This window comes from Poecilia formosa, unplaced genomic scaffold, assembly GCF_000485575.1.
Source record: "Poecilia formosa unplaced genomic scaffold, Poecilia_formosa-5.1.2 Scaffold599, whole genome shotgun sequence".
NCBI classification, from domain to species: Eukaryota; Metazoa; Chordata; class Actinopteri; order Cyprinodontiformes; family Poeciliidae; genus Poecilia; species Poecilia formosa.
The window spans coordinates 34,973-47,995 of record NW_006800538.1 but is presented as its reverse complement, the minus strand read 5'-3'; the positions used below and the strand labels follow the sequence as shown (position 1 = coordinate 47,995).

Below are 13,023 nucleotides of genomic sequence, written 5' to 3'. Positions count from 1 at the left end.
TTCCTTCTCTAACACACCTGGACCATTGACTCATTATAAGCCTCTACAGAACTGAATGAGGGAAGTCAGCCTTCTGTCTGGGGTGTTTTAGCAGGGATGCCCTCCTGATCTGTACCGTCAATGTGGCCCGTTGAGGGGGGCCAATATGCTGAAGTGGCCCTCAGTGAAACTGAGTTTGACACCCCTGGTCTAGAGGAACAGGAACATTAAAGAGGTAATATCAGGTAAAATCGACTATTTTGAGCTCTATATCATGTTATAATCTTATTCCCTCATCAAAAATATACCTGGAGTTGCTTTTATTATTCATCCATGCTTGAGAAAATCTTCCTTTATATTTGGTTTTATATTCATACTATTCTTCATCCTTCCTTCTTTCCCCTTCCTTAAAGAATGAATACTCCCTTCATTCTTCAGTTCCTTCATTTTTCTCCTTCCTTCCTTCCTTCCTTCCTTCCTTCCTTCCTTCCTTCCTTCCTTCCACGTAACCGTTGTGTTTATGTTTTCTGTTGTGATTTTCTGCTTTGTTTCGCTCTTTATATTTTAAATCTCCTCTCCCTCCCTCTTTCTGTCCCTCCTCCATCAGTGGGCCTTTCTTCCAGCTGAGCTGCCCAGTAATGGCTTCCAGTGCAGAGCCGCCATCTTTCCCAGGTTCTAGAAATCCAGTCCAAACTGCAAATCCAATTTAAATGGTCTCATCTCCCTTTCATTCTGAATAATTCACCGTTTCTGGAAAGTCGCAGCGATTAACTGGCTGACTCTACCATTTATTTCCAGTATCTCCCTCCAGATTGAAGCAGGTGTTCAATCCAAACCCGGTTCTGATCTCCAGCAGAGTGTGCGCGCGCTGCAGTCAACATATTCATCACTGAAAGTGACATTGCGCCGTGCTGACTCCCCCCTGGGGGAATGTTAACATTAAACATCATGCAGGCTCCTGGAAGCCCGCAGGGGGCGCTGCGGGGCGCGGCGTGTGAAGACTTCCATATTAAAGGCATCATAAGGAGCAGACTTTCCTCCCCAGCCTCCCTCATGAAAAATGCACAGCGGCGGATTCATTACTCCGCTGAGCTAAGTGAGTGTGACAAGCGGGGAGCTGGAGCCACCGAGGGCAGCGAGGCAGCGCTGCACCGAGGCCCGGGGCCACTCTCCAGCTTCTTCTACGCTCTGCTTGGATTTTTCCAAATGGTTGAAGGTGCCACGCGCGGCATGAGACCGAGCGCGTGCCGGCCAGTCTTATGCATGCGCGCTCATTGGACAGTAATCAATTGTCTGTCTTTTACAGCGTGATGCGTGTGACCCCTGATCCGCACCTCGGGGCCTTTATGCTATTAATAAACTCTTGCGTTATCATCGTTTGACAAGACAAACGGACGGGGAGCTGGCAGCGCGCGCTTTACGTAATGAAATGAAGCGCAGATGAGGCTCGTTGTTAAAACTTCAGTTATGATGACATGTCTGGTTCTGATTGGTTCTTACAGAGTCTCATTTAAATCTACTGGTACCACATTGGCCTTTGCTTATTCAGTCAAATCATAATCTTGAATGCATTTTAATTAGATGTATGATATAGATCATTGTGAAATTCTGAAAAGTGCGGCATGTCCTTGAATTTCCACTCAAATCATAAAACTTTACGACTGCAGATGTTTTGTTTTTATTCTTTGCAAAACCAAGTTAGATTGGACAGAGCGTATCTGAGATCAATTTGCCAGATTTTCACAAATTCTGAATTGGATTGAAGTCTGGACTTTGACTAGTCCATTACAGTACATGAATATGCTTTGATTTGCAATGACCAAAAGTCACAAGAAGATTTTTTTTTCCTTTGTTCTTGTGTTGAGTAATTTGTTTTTGGAAAGTTTGGGCAACTGAAGGAAAACTGTTTAGTATTTTATTATCACTAATAAATAAAACTTTTTAAACTTTTACCTCAGGTTGTATTTATCAAGTCGGAGAACCTGTGAACTGTTTACTTAAAACACATTTTAATATGTTTTTGGTCTTTTTGAAATATGTTACACATTTGTATATGTATGAAAGGAGAGAGAAGTAAAAATCTTAAAAGTGTGGCAAGCATTTGGGCTCAGCCCCACCTGAATTAATACTTATCAAATTTTCAGGGATGTTTATGGTCATCACTCCACCAGCTGAGAAGGTCTGCATATGAGGCAATCTGTAAACATCAGTTTTGTTGTGTTACCAAAGATTCTCAATTTGTTTTAAGTCTGGACTTTGACTATGCCATTCTAACACATGAAAATGCTTTAGTTTAAACCATCTCATTCTGAAGTTTTCTTTCAATATTGTCCTCGATTTAGCTCCATCCATTTTCCCATTGAGCCTGATCTGCTTCCCTGTCTCCACTGAACAACAGAATTCCCACAGGATGATGCAGCCACTGCCATATTTTACTGTGTTGAAGCTTAATTTTGGTCTAAACTGCCTGGAGCACTGTTCTTCTAAAAGCCTTCTTTAAAGAATCACTTTCTTCTTGACACTCTTCCATAATGTGCGTGATTCAGCCAACAGCCTCTCCCCTCTGAGTTATGGATCTCTGCATTACCAAATTAGAGCCTGAAACTTTCAGAATGTGCTGCTTTTTAAATCCTCCACTTCAGTCCCTTAAAGAGCCACTGCATCACTTTTCCTGCAGCTCAGTTTTTGAAACTGATCCAACTCTCTGTACTGTGAACCTTCCAGCAGAGGAACAGACCTCGGCATGTAAACCAAACCCAGAACTGCTCAGATTCAGATGAACAGAACTACACATTCACAGCTTCATCTGGGCTTTGTTGGTTCTCTGCAGCAGCAGCTGCAACAACAACGCCTCTCAATCTGGAGCAACAGTTTCTCTCAGATGAATTCAGCCTGTGCAAATTAGTGGCTGCTGCTGCTTTGCACCGTGGGCAAGATTTGAGATTTAAATAATTTCTGAGATGGTGGAGAAGTCTGGAGAATGGCAGACAAGCTGACTAATAACACAGGGGAAAGTAACAAGGTCTGTAATGACTCCAGGAATGTCTGATCCTCTGAAAAAGGAAAAGAAAACAGTCAACTCTGACTTAGGCTGCTTTACAAAATGTAACAGAAGATGAGATTTAAAGCAGAACAGCAAAACAATAAGATGAATGCAGAATTTGGAATAGTGGACTTTGAAACCTTTGGATTTCTGGAGCCATTTTCATTCAAAGAATTTGTCTCAGACTTCTTATAAACTCCTTCACTGACGCAAATAAGTGTTTAGTTTTTATTTGAAGAATGATTTAAAATGGGCTGCATTTGATCCCTGCTGCTCTGCTCTCTTGTGTGAGGTGTGTGAGGTGTGTGTGTGTGTGTGTTTGGGTGAGGGGGGGCATTGTGTGGGAGTTGTGGGCATATTCACAACTCAGTTATCAGAATAACTCTAATTAGGCTATTTTTACTCCCCCTTTTCAACAGCTCTTGGGTGTTTACATTTGCTAATGAAGGCTCGAGTTAAAAAATAAGGGGGAAAAAACCTCGTCTATCAGCATGCATCACCATCATCGCCTCTGACACATTAACTTTAAAACAAACACCTCCAGAGAAGAATGCCACCAATCAGCCGGCCTTCACCAGCCACGCACGGCGGGGGCTCACGCCTTTTCCCGCACCTATATGCTTAAACTGCATATTTACTCCATTTCTACTAATTTCACACAACAAAAGCAGACTAATTAGTAGACAGAGAGGCATATAATATTTTTGTTTCCTTGCTTGGTTGACTGGAAGACGGCTCTTTCAAGCTCGCTCCTCACCAGATTACTCCCTTTGCTTAAAAACTCTTTTTGCCTTCATGCAATTTACATATTTTCCATTTAGTACGTTCAGGACTTTACAAACAGCTCATATTTGAAGTTGTTCTTTCAGCCAACACCAGCTCGTTTGAAAACTCATTTTCACATTTGTTTGGGGAGGAACCTGATGGATACTGGAGTTGCTTAATCATTTTTATTTTAATAAAATTGATACCTGTGCACCGCATTTTAATGACTGAACAGCAGAGCAGCATGCACAGATTAACCTCTGGCGTTATTCACCACACAGGCTCTATTACGCCATCTAGTGGTCACGCGGAGAAACGGCAGACACCTTAAAAAATGCCGGACAAAAAAAAAATAAATAAAATATAACAACCCCGAGGCAGGGTCAAACCTTATGTTTATCATTTGCCACCAAAACACATTTTTGTGTCGCAGCTTTCTGTGGATAATAATTGCTCCTCACTGCAACACATTTTCCTCACTATGATACATTAGTCGCTGCAGGTTGTGGAAATATAACAGCTGCAGCAGATCAAACACACACGGTGTAGCAGAACTGATGGGCGACGTTAAACTATACAAAACTTGATCAGTCTGACCTACTCAAAGATACAGATGGAGATGGTTCGTAGCATGTTAGACTGTGGTTTTGTTGTTAATTAATTACACAAAAATCAATAATTATATTAATTCTAATCACACTAACGTCCATTTTAAAATGGTTGATTAAACAAACAAAAGCAAAACAGCAGAAGAAACAGAGAAGCTTAGGAACACTGAAAGGAGGCAGCTGCGTTTCCGTTACAGCGAATATTGACAAAACTTGTCAATATTCAAATTGTTGAAAAACAATTTTGACTGCGCTCTTTCCATTATACAAGAAACACAATTAAAAACAGCAAAATATGTTTTTTTCACACAATAACTTATTAAAGCACATGCCGCACCACGATCCTCCTACCACTTCCTGCCGTCTTCTTCGTGGTTTGCGCCAATGACAACATCCGGTTGTTGATCATGTGATTCCAGCGGAGTGCAAAATAGGCTTTCATTGCAGTTTTGTTAAATAAACCAATTTTGATGCGGGAAAACTTTTTAAAGAAAACAGTTGTCAAAATATCCGTGTTTCCATTGAGAGCATTTATTTTCTAAATGTCAAGTTGCGCAATTATATGGTAAATAAAACGCAGCTAGTCACAAAAGAAACGGGAAGAGCTAATTAGAGGTGAGTTGTTACAGCTGGGAAGGTAAATGAGTAAACTATAAAAAGATGGGCAGGATGAGGTGAAAGCAAAAGGAACATAAGGGAAAAACCTGAAAATGATAGTATCAGAAAAAACACAAATGATAATAAATGATGAAATGATAATAAATCAAATGCAACTGGCCATGACTGAACCACCATGATGGAACTGACGGGAAGATGCCTTTTCTGACATAAAATTGTCGGTATGGAGAGAAACTTATTGATTATAAAATATATCAAAACAAGAATAACAAAGTGTGCCATGCAAGTAAAAATTATTACTCCACCAAATTGGACCAGATTGTTCAGCAGAACATTTATTGGGTCTTTTTTGTGTCTTTTTCGTTTCTTTCTTCCAGGTCAGACGTCACACATTTTTCTGTTAACAGAAATGACAGATTATTTTTACTACATCATCCTTTAATCACCAGAGATCTTGCAGTTGCAGATAAAACTATCTAGAAGTGGTTACTACTTCATGTGTTATCTTTCTGCCGAAAAATGACATGTTTCTATTTCAGAGTTATGATCACAAGCTTAGCAAGTTCCTTGATTAGCAAGATAAAATAACATTTTGATCATCAGAGCATAGATAGGCCATATAGACATACTGAATGTTCTGCGTATTGCAGTCAAAAGATGGTATTTAGTATGGAAGAAGGGTTTAGTGTTGGTTTGACTAAATGTGAGTCCATTTAATGTATTTTCTAGGTGGTTGCCTGAGCGGTTCGATCTGAGGTGTTTGTATGCATCGCATGTGCAGCAGCATCTTCACGGCCTCTCCGCATGTCATTTGATCAGAGCAGAAAACAACAACAGTCTCCAGGCAACGCCTGAAACAAAACATCCTGTAGCATGGCTGCAGCTTCGAACCCCTTCTCGTCTCTTCCCACAGAGATAAAAGTGATCAACAGGCTGAGCTCTGGTCTGTGCAGAGCAGGAAGGAGGGATGAGCCGGGAACTGGACGTGTGGCCTCTCAGAAGCCCGTTGCCCTGGCTCCGTTTAGAGACGATGTCCCCCTGCTGGACCCCTGCAGCGGCCATCTGAGCGCAGGAGCCAGAGTGCAGCTTGGGATCCAAAGCCGGACAGAGTTCATAGATCCGTTTTCACAGTGGCTCAGGAAAAGGCCTCAAACAACTGCCAGCCTTTCAGGTTAGTGCAGACCTAACCAGTGGAGTGCAAACACTTTGTTACTTTACATCTGTGCTTTACTTTCTGCTTTTCTACTCCACTGCATTTCTATAAAGTTGTGTTTCATGTACATTCACATCATATCACAGGTCTCATTAACTGAATATTTTCCATCTTTAATGTGTTTTTTAAATGGTGATGGAAAGTGACAGATTACACACTTGGTGCAGATGCACAGACATTTTCAGATTTACAGACAATATCGCAACATCAAAAAATAACCTTTGGGTCCAAGTTTTAGAAAAGGTGTCAGGAAACTGAAATATTGTTCACTAATAATCCATAAAAAACTTGAATGTATTGTATTTTTTAACTGTGGACTGTTGACCAGTTGAAACGTCAGTGGAAACGATCCTGTGTTAGGTGTGTCTAATGTACATTTCTCTGTGCATAACTTTCACTTGAATGTATTTTCTGCAGTTAAAATAACACATTTTGATTTGTTTTAAATAAAATCTTTAAAGGTATAATTATCCATATTTTTTATTTGAGTTAAAGGTACTTAACTTTGTAGGTCATCCCTGAAATTCACAAATCCATGTGTGAAAACATGGACTATCTGCAGCATTGATCATTAGAGTTGTACTTTTTATTTATTTGTATTTTGCTTAAGTACAGAGTTGGAGTATTTTCTGTGACTCCAGGAGGATTACTGATGCAACAACAAAATCAAGACTGGGTGGTGAAATAATTTAGATTAGGTTTTAGATATCTATTGTAAAATAATGACAGATTTATAATCAGTTGTTGGTGGTTTAGTGCAGCGATTCACCTTTGCTTCAAACCTTCTAAAAGTTGTAAAAAATAAGAAATACAAATGTTCCTTCTTTTTAAAAACTTTTTAAAGTCTAAAATCCACACTAACAAGACATTATTAATGTAAAGTGGAACTGCAGAGTGGGAATGCAAATGAAATGGTATAGAGACACATAATTGGGCTGAAAAAGCAACAATCCACTGGCTCTCCGTTAGCGTTCACCTGTAATCACAGCCATTACAGCTAATGGCTGCTTCACTGTCAGAATTTAAAACAGCAGCAAAGAGCAAAAACAAGACTTTAGGGCAATTTTAGTTTTTATTTATTAAACCTCAGCTAAAGGTTACATTTTAAGACCTTGTATAATTTGGTGAGACGTTGTCCCTGATTTTAAGCATTTCTTTGATCTGAGCTCAGTCTATGATCATGATTCACGTTTGGTGCTGAAACTTGAACGCTGTTGTGTCAGTCCAAGGTTCAGCCGTTCCCACTCAGTCACAGAGGACAGCAGCAACGCTCTGCAGCCTCCCTGAAAAACACGCCGGGCATCTGGTGAGTAATGACCAAACCGGCTCTCCAGCTCTGAAATGTGTTTTTGTTGTCAGATGGAGAAACTGAATAATCCAAAATGTTCATTAACTCCTGACATTCAGCCTCTTTTTCAATTGATGGTCACACTTCACAGTTTAGTTTTTTTTTTTTTTTACTGCAATGTTGAATTAATGACTTGTGTTTTATAGCTGGAGTGAAGTATTATCCATAAAACATCGTCAGCCAGGTGGTTCACTTTGAGAACATTTCCTGATTTATGATTTTTATGTTGAATATTATAACTGAAGTTATCAGGAGAAAAATCTGTAGATCACTGACTAGAAAGGTAAGGGATGGATGGATGGATGGATGGATGGATGGATGGATGGATGGATGGATGGATGGATGGATGGATGGATGGATGGATGGATGGATGGCCATCATCCTTCCTCTCTTCTGTTTTGTGAACAGACTGTACTTCTCTTTCTGAACCTCTGGTGATCTTCCTCCACTAAACTTTCTTCTCCATCAGNATGGATGGATGGATGGATGGATGGATGGATGGATGGATGGATGGATGGATGGATGGATGGATGGATGGATGGATGGATGGATGACCATCATCCTTCCTCTCTTCTGTTTTGTGAACAGACTGTACTTCTCTTTCTGAACCTCTGGTGATCTTCCTCCACTAAACTTTCTTCTCCATCAGGCCTCCTCCTCTTCGTCGGCCTGCTGCTCGTGCAGCGATGACTCAGCGGCGCTCCGACGCCACATTTACACTTCTTCCACTCAGAGGTCAGAAAACAGTGACATCTAATAATAAAGCCAAACAAAGCTCCCCTCCCACACGCGCCATTATGTAAAGCCTGCAGAGTGTCATTCTGCCTTGGAGTAATCCAGAGTGAATAGGTTAAATCCTGCGCTCCAGTGATGTCATCAGCAAACCTTGTGGCCTCTGTTCACGTTAAGAGCTGCGCAGAGAAACCATGCAGATGAAATGGAGCAGAATCAGATCGTCTCAGGCTGCCTATTGAGATTATGCAATGAAAGAGGGGAAACAAACCCAAACCGATACCCTGAACTGTCCTGACAGGAGCTATGAGGAGGTGAACTGGGGAATGAAGTTCTCGAGATCCCCAAATGCAGCTGGAGCGACCCTGGAGCGCCGGGCCGACCCTGTGAGCGAGCGGACCTCATCACGGCGCTACAGCAGCAGGCCTCAGCTGTGGCAGGTGAGCTCTGTCCTGACTGACATCACATCTAAACCATTCCTCCATTTTTACTTCACTCCTTTCTCTTAAAGGGCCGGAGCACCGAAAAACTGAATATCTGTTGCTCTGTAATTAGCTTGAGGCTATTTAATAGAAATAATCTAGTTTACACTGCAAATGTCTTTGTACACTTGAATTAAAACAAAACAAACTTACAAATATTTTTAGCAAGATATGGGAGTTCTTTTAACGTAAATAATTCATTTAGTATTGATTTAAAAAGTTCCACTGGCAGATTATTTCACTTGTCTTTAAAAATAAGTTTTCTTTTGAGTTTGCCAGTGGATCTATTACTTTTTTCAATCAATATTAATGGAATTGTTTATTTAAAACTATAACCTGTCTTCCTGAAAAGTTACTGATAGTCAGTTTTATCTTTTTTCAAGTGTACTCAGACATTTGTACAAGAAATTAGACCAACAATACTCATATTTTGTGTATTTGCAGTGTAATTAAAATGAGGGAGAATATTTTTTTTTTCTTATTTTGTATTTACTTTATATAAAAAAGACAAAAACATTTTTTCTAAACTGTTTTAAACTACTAAATCATGATGTAGAAATGAAAAGTTGACCTAATCTGGCCCCAATTTCTCAAAACAGTATTTTAAAAACATTTTAAGCAAATCAGCGCCTGTGTTTATTTTCATTCTTCTAAATCAGTGGTTTGTTTGTCAGAGTAAGATGTTTCTGCAGTCAGATGCTGCTCTCAGATTGATTGTTGCTGTGCGTCTCCAGTCTGCAGGCGCTGAGTGGAACCGGCGACAACTTCGACGCAGGAACGACGCCAGGAAACCCATTTCATTGTACGCTTTCAGTTTTTGGTGGAGTCTGTGTTTCTGAGTTCATTTCAATCAGAAATCCAACAGAAGTGTTTTTGTTTGTTTTGCTTTTCCTGCAGCTGCAGCAGATATGCAAGATCAGGTCAAATCCCTTCATTTACGTGAGTTTTTGGGGATTACTATGAGGGCTGAAAATGGGGAAAACAAGGTACATTCCTGCTGCTTTCACTGACTTTAAGAGGAAAAGCAGCAGCCAGGTGCTGCTAATCAATGCACAAGATCTTAGTGAAGCAAAGACCTGTTGCTACCCACTTCCAGACAGCTTGAAATCCATCTTTTCACAGAATATTTACAAGATGCTGCTCTTTCCAAAAGTCCATGTTGGATTCTTTGTGCTTCAGTTAATGGCAGGAAAATAAGAAAAAGTCTGAATAAGTAAGATTTGTTGGAACAATTCAAGGGAAAGTTTCTGTAATGAATCTTTAGAAGGAAACAGCAATGGACTTACGTTTGCAAAGTTACATCTTGATGAACAAAAATATTTCTGTAAACATGTTTTAAATAACAGAAGAGATGTTTGGTTATGATGCACAGAGTATATTTGGAGAAAACCAAATATGGTTTTGTTCAAAAAGGCTTGGTTTGCTGTTACTGAATGTGTTTAATTTAAGTCAAGAATGAACTCCCCTTTACACCAAAGCAGAGTCAAATCTGGTCTAAAACGTGTTAAAATAAAACACAGACTCCAAATATAGCAGCAGATTTACAACAGAAGGTCTGAACAAGAGAAGAATCAAGTGTAGCTGTGGACCAGTCAAAGTCCAGATCTCAATCTGGCTGAAAAGCTTAAGAAGATGTGAAGATCCTGTAGTGTCTGACCACCTTCAGATCCACTGGAGGTAATCCCATTAGGTTTGAAATCCAGCAGTTTTTCCCACACAGGTTTGAATCCTGCGGTCGTCTTCGAGGTGCTGGTGTGTCGATGCTTCAGGAGTAAAAACTCTGCAGGCTGAACTTCAGCTGAACTGTGAAGATTTTATGTCAAACTGCAGCTCAAGTCAGGAAAACCAAACCCTGAGGAAATATTGGTCCAATCATAGAAAATCATATCTCTGGACAATGTATCAAAAAGGGTTCTTGGAAACATCTCAATACACTATAGCATTTCCCAACATAACGTGTCACAGAGTTATTATCACATGCTTAATTTCCACTTTAGGTCCTTTTCAGCTTCCAGTTCTGATTATCTCCTCTTGTGCTGGAATCCATACACTCCCTTGTTTGTTCAGACTCGATGTTTTTGACTTTTGCTTAAAATGTTTGGCAAGTTAACCAAAAATCCCTTGTGAGGTCAAACACTACAACACAAACCTTAGAGACTAAAAATCAGTCAGAAAATGACTCCTGAGGGGAATGAATGAATGAATGAATGAATGAATGAATGTAAGCGGGGTCTCATGTCTTGACAGCAGAACGATTGGCTCAGAGAACATGGACCACATTGACAACATGGAGGCAGATTTCCAGCCTCTAACAGTGAAGAGGAGCGTCACTCCATCGTACACACCGACAGCGCAGTGAGACTCATGCTGCGTCCAAAAACCTGTTCTTGTGCTATTATTTATTAAGCTTGTTAGTCTTACAGAAATATCCAGACACCTGTAAGAGTTAATTTCTGTTTCTGTGCCAGTCGGACCACAATGCCAGGCTTCACAGGCAAAGGCGTCCATGCTCCCCCTGCTGCTGAGGAGGCCTCCATCTCTGGGTGAGCAGCACTCTTTATTATTATTACAAATCACTGGCAGTAAAAAGGTCCTGGGTTCAAATCCTGACCTTTTACTCCAGCTTCCTCCCACAGACCAAAAACATGAAGGTTATCTGAATTCAGTGGTGTCAAACATTTCACCACTAAAGGTGAAAACTGTCCTGTTGAAAGTTCTCAGTAGCTACAAAATGGTTTTTTTTCTTTTATTAAAATGGCAACAACTATTTTATGTTTTGTGCATTACATGCAGATTTGCCTGATAAAAAAAACAAGAAAAAAAGATAATTTTTTTGGATTGATTTACATTTTTTTTAAGATCAGATATGGATCACTCGTTTTATTCCACAAAGTTAAAACGGAAATCTTCCCTTCAGTAAAAGTCACTGGATGTTTGTAGTCCCATTTAATACTAAAGACAATTAACGATAAATACTCCATCTTTTTTAAAACCTCAGTAAAAATTCCTCCCTAACATATTTTATGTGTGCCTGCTTCAACCGCCTGAGCTGGAAAACCAACAAAAAGTCAACATTGGCCGATCACAAACCTCCACTAGAGGGCGACAAGAGGTCATACAGCTGGCTTCAACTTTATTGACGTTAAAATGAAAACTTAACTCACCTTAAACATTTTTAGAAATTAATATTATTTTGAGAGAAACAGGGAAGAAAAAATGTTCTGAATGTGCTTCCCAATCCCTGCATTAATAGGTCACAAAATAAAGTAAAAAGCAAAAATAATAATAAGAAGAAGAAGAATAAAATTAGTCTGTCATGTGTGGTGGTTGCGAGGTGGTGAGGAGAGACCCAGGGACCCAGGTTGTGATAAAGATGATGATAAGATTTAATGAAGATGCTCAGCAGTCCAGAACAGGCGGCACAGCAGAGAGTTAGCACACAGCTAATTACCGGTAGCAACTGAAAAACTAAGGAGTGAAAAAGAGAGCTAAACCAACACAGGACTTTACAGTTCTACTGTGATGGCAGGCAGACAAATGACATACGACGTATGTTTGACAAGAGACAGAGACAACAGGTGGACTTAAATACACAGGGAGGGTAATCAGGTAACTAGACACCTGGGAAGCAATCAACGGGAAGACGCAGAGACAACAGAGACTCAGGACAGAAACTGAACACAGAAAACCCTTAAAATAAATACACAGAAACACGGATCATGACATAGTCAAATAAACAGATCAGAAAGTAAACACATTTGGTCAAATCAACAAGACAAAAACACTAAAAATGACATTAGCTTTTGTCAATTATTCCTGTTGTTTTTTGTATAGCTTTGTGATTTAAGAACCATAAAATATTGGTCTTATTTTGCATTCTTGTCATATTATTTAGTATTTCTATCTTTCTGTTTTGTGCATGTTTAATTAAGTGGCATTACTTCCACCTATATAAGGATCTGAATCAGCATCTGTCTGTATTGTATTCATTAATTTGACTTTTATCAAACCAGGTGAGTTAAGAAGAAATTATTATTTAACATTATTTAAAAATACTAAGAAGAGTGAGGCTTAAAAAACAAAGGAAGAAGATAAACAGGTTGGACACTTGGAGTTAAAACAAATCATTAAAACTTCTCCTAAAATCAGTAAAAAAAAAAAAAAAGAGGGGGGACTTTTGGTTTTAAAAAAAAATTATAAAACTTCCCAAAAAAAAAAAAAAAAAAAAAAAAAAA

At 39.5% G+C, this 13,023-nt stretch overlaps 1 protein-coding gene and 1 long non-coding RNA gene across 3 annotated transcripts in view; both read left to right on the top strand.

The window, feature by feature from the left end:
• Window positions 1-123: 123 nt before the first annotated feature.
• Window positions 124-1,542, top strand: LOC107834374 (uncharacterized). Its single transcript, XR_001660172.1, has 3 exons — window positions 124-224; window positions 587-692; window positions 778-1,542. It is a non-coding gene; the product is annotated as an uncharacterized LOC107834374 (long non-coding RNA).
• Window positions 1,543-5,647: 4,105 nt separating this feature from the next.
• The window catches only part of spmip7 (sperm microtubule inner protein 7), a 9,403-nt gene continuing 2,027 nt past the window's right edge, over window positions 5,648-13,023 (top strand). The window contains exons 1-8 of one of the 2 annotated variants that reach the window (XM_016665611.1): window positions 5,648-6,184; window positions 7,450-7,532; window positions 8,224-8,309; window positions 8,608-8,746; window positions 9,523-9,590; window positions 9,686-9,727; window positions 11,039-11,143; window positions 11,257-11,331. In XM_016665611.1, the coding sequence (XP_016521097.1) occupies window positions 5,887-6,184; window positions 7,450-7,532; window positions 8,224-8,309; window positions 8,608-8,746; window positions 9,523-9,590; window positions 9,686-9,727; window positions 11,039-11,143; window positions 11,257-11,331 (896 nt within the window). In that variant the 5' untranslated portion in view covers window positions 5,648-5,886. Of the gene's footprint in view, window positions 6,185-7,449; window positions 7,533-8,223; window positions 8,310-8,607; window positions 8,747-9,522; window positions 9,591-9,685; window positions 9,728-11,035; window positions 11,144-11,256; window positions 11,332-13,023 lie in introns of both variants that reach the window. The other variant, XM_016665610.1, reaches the window with a different exon arrangement.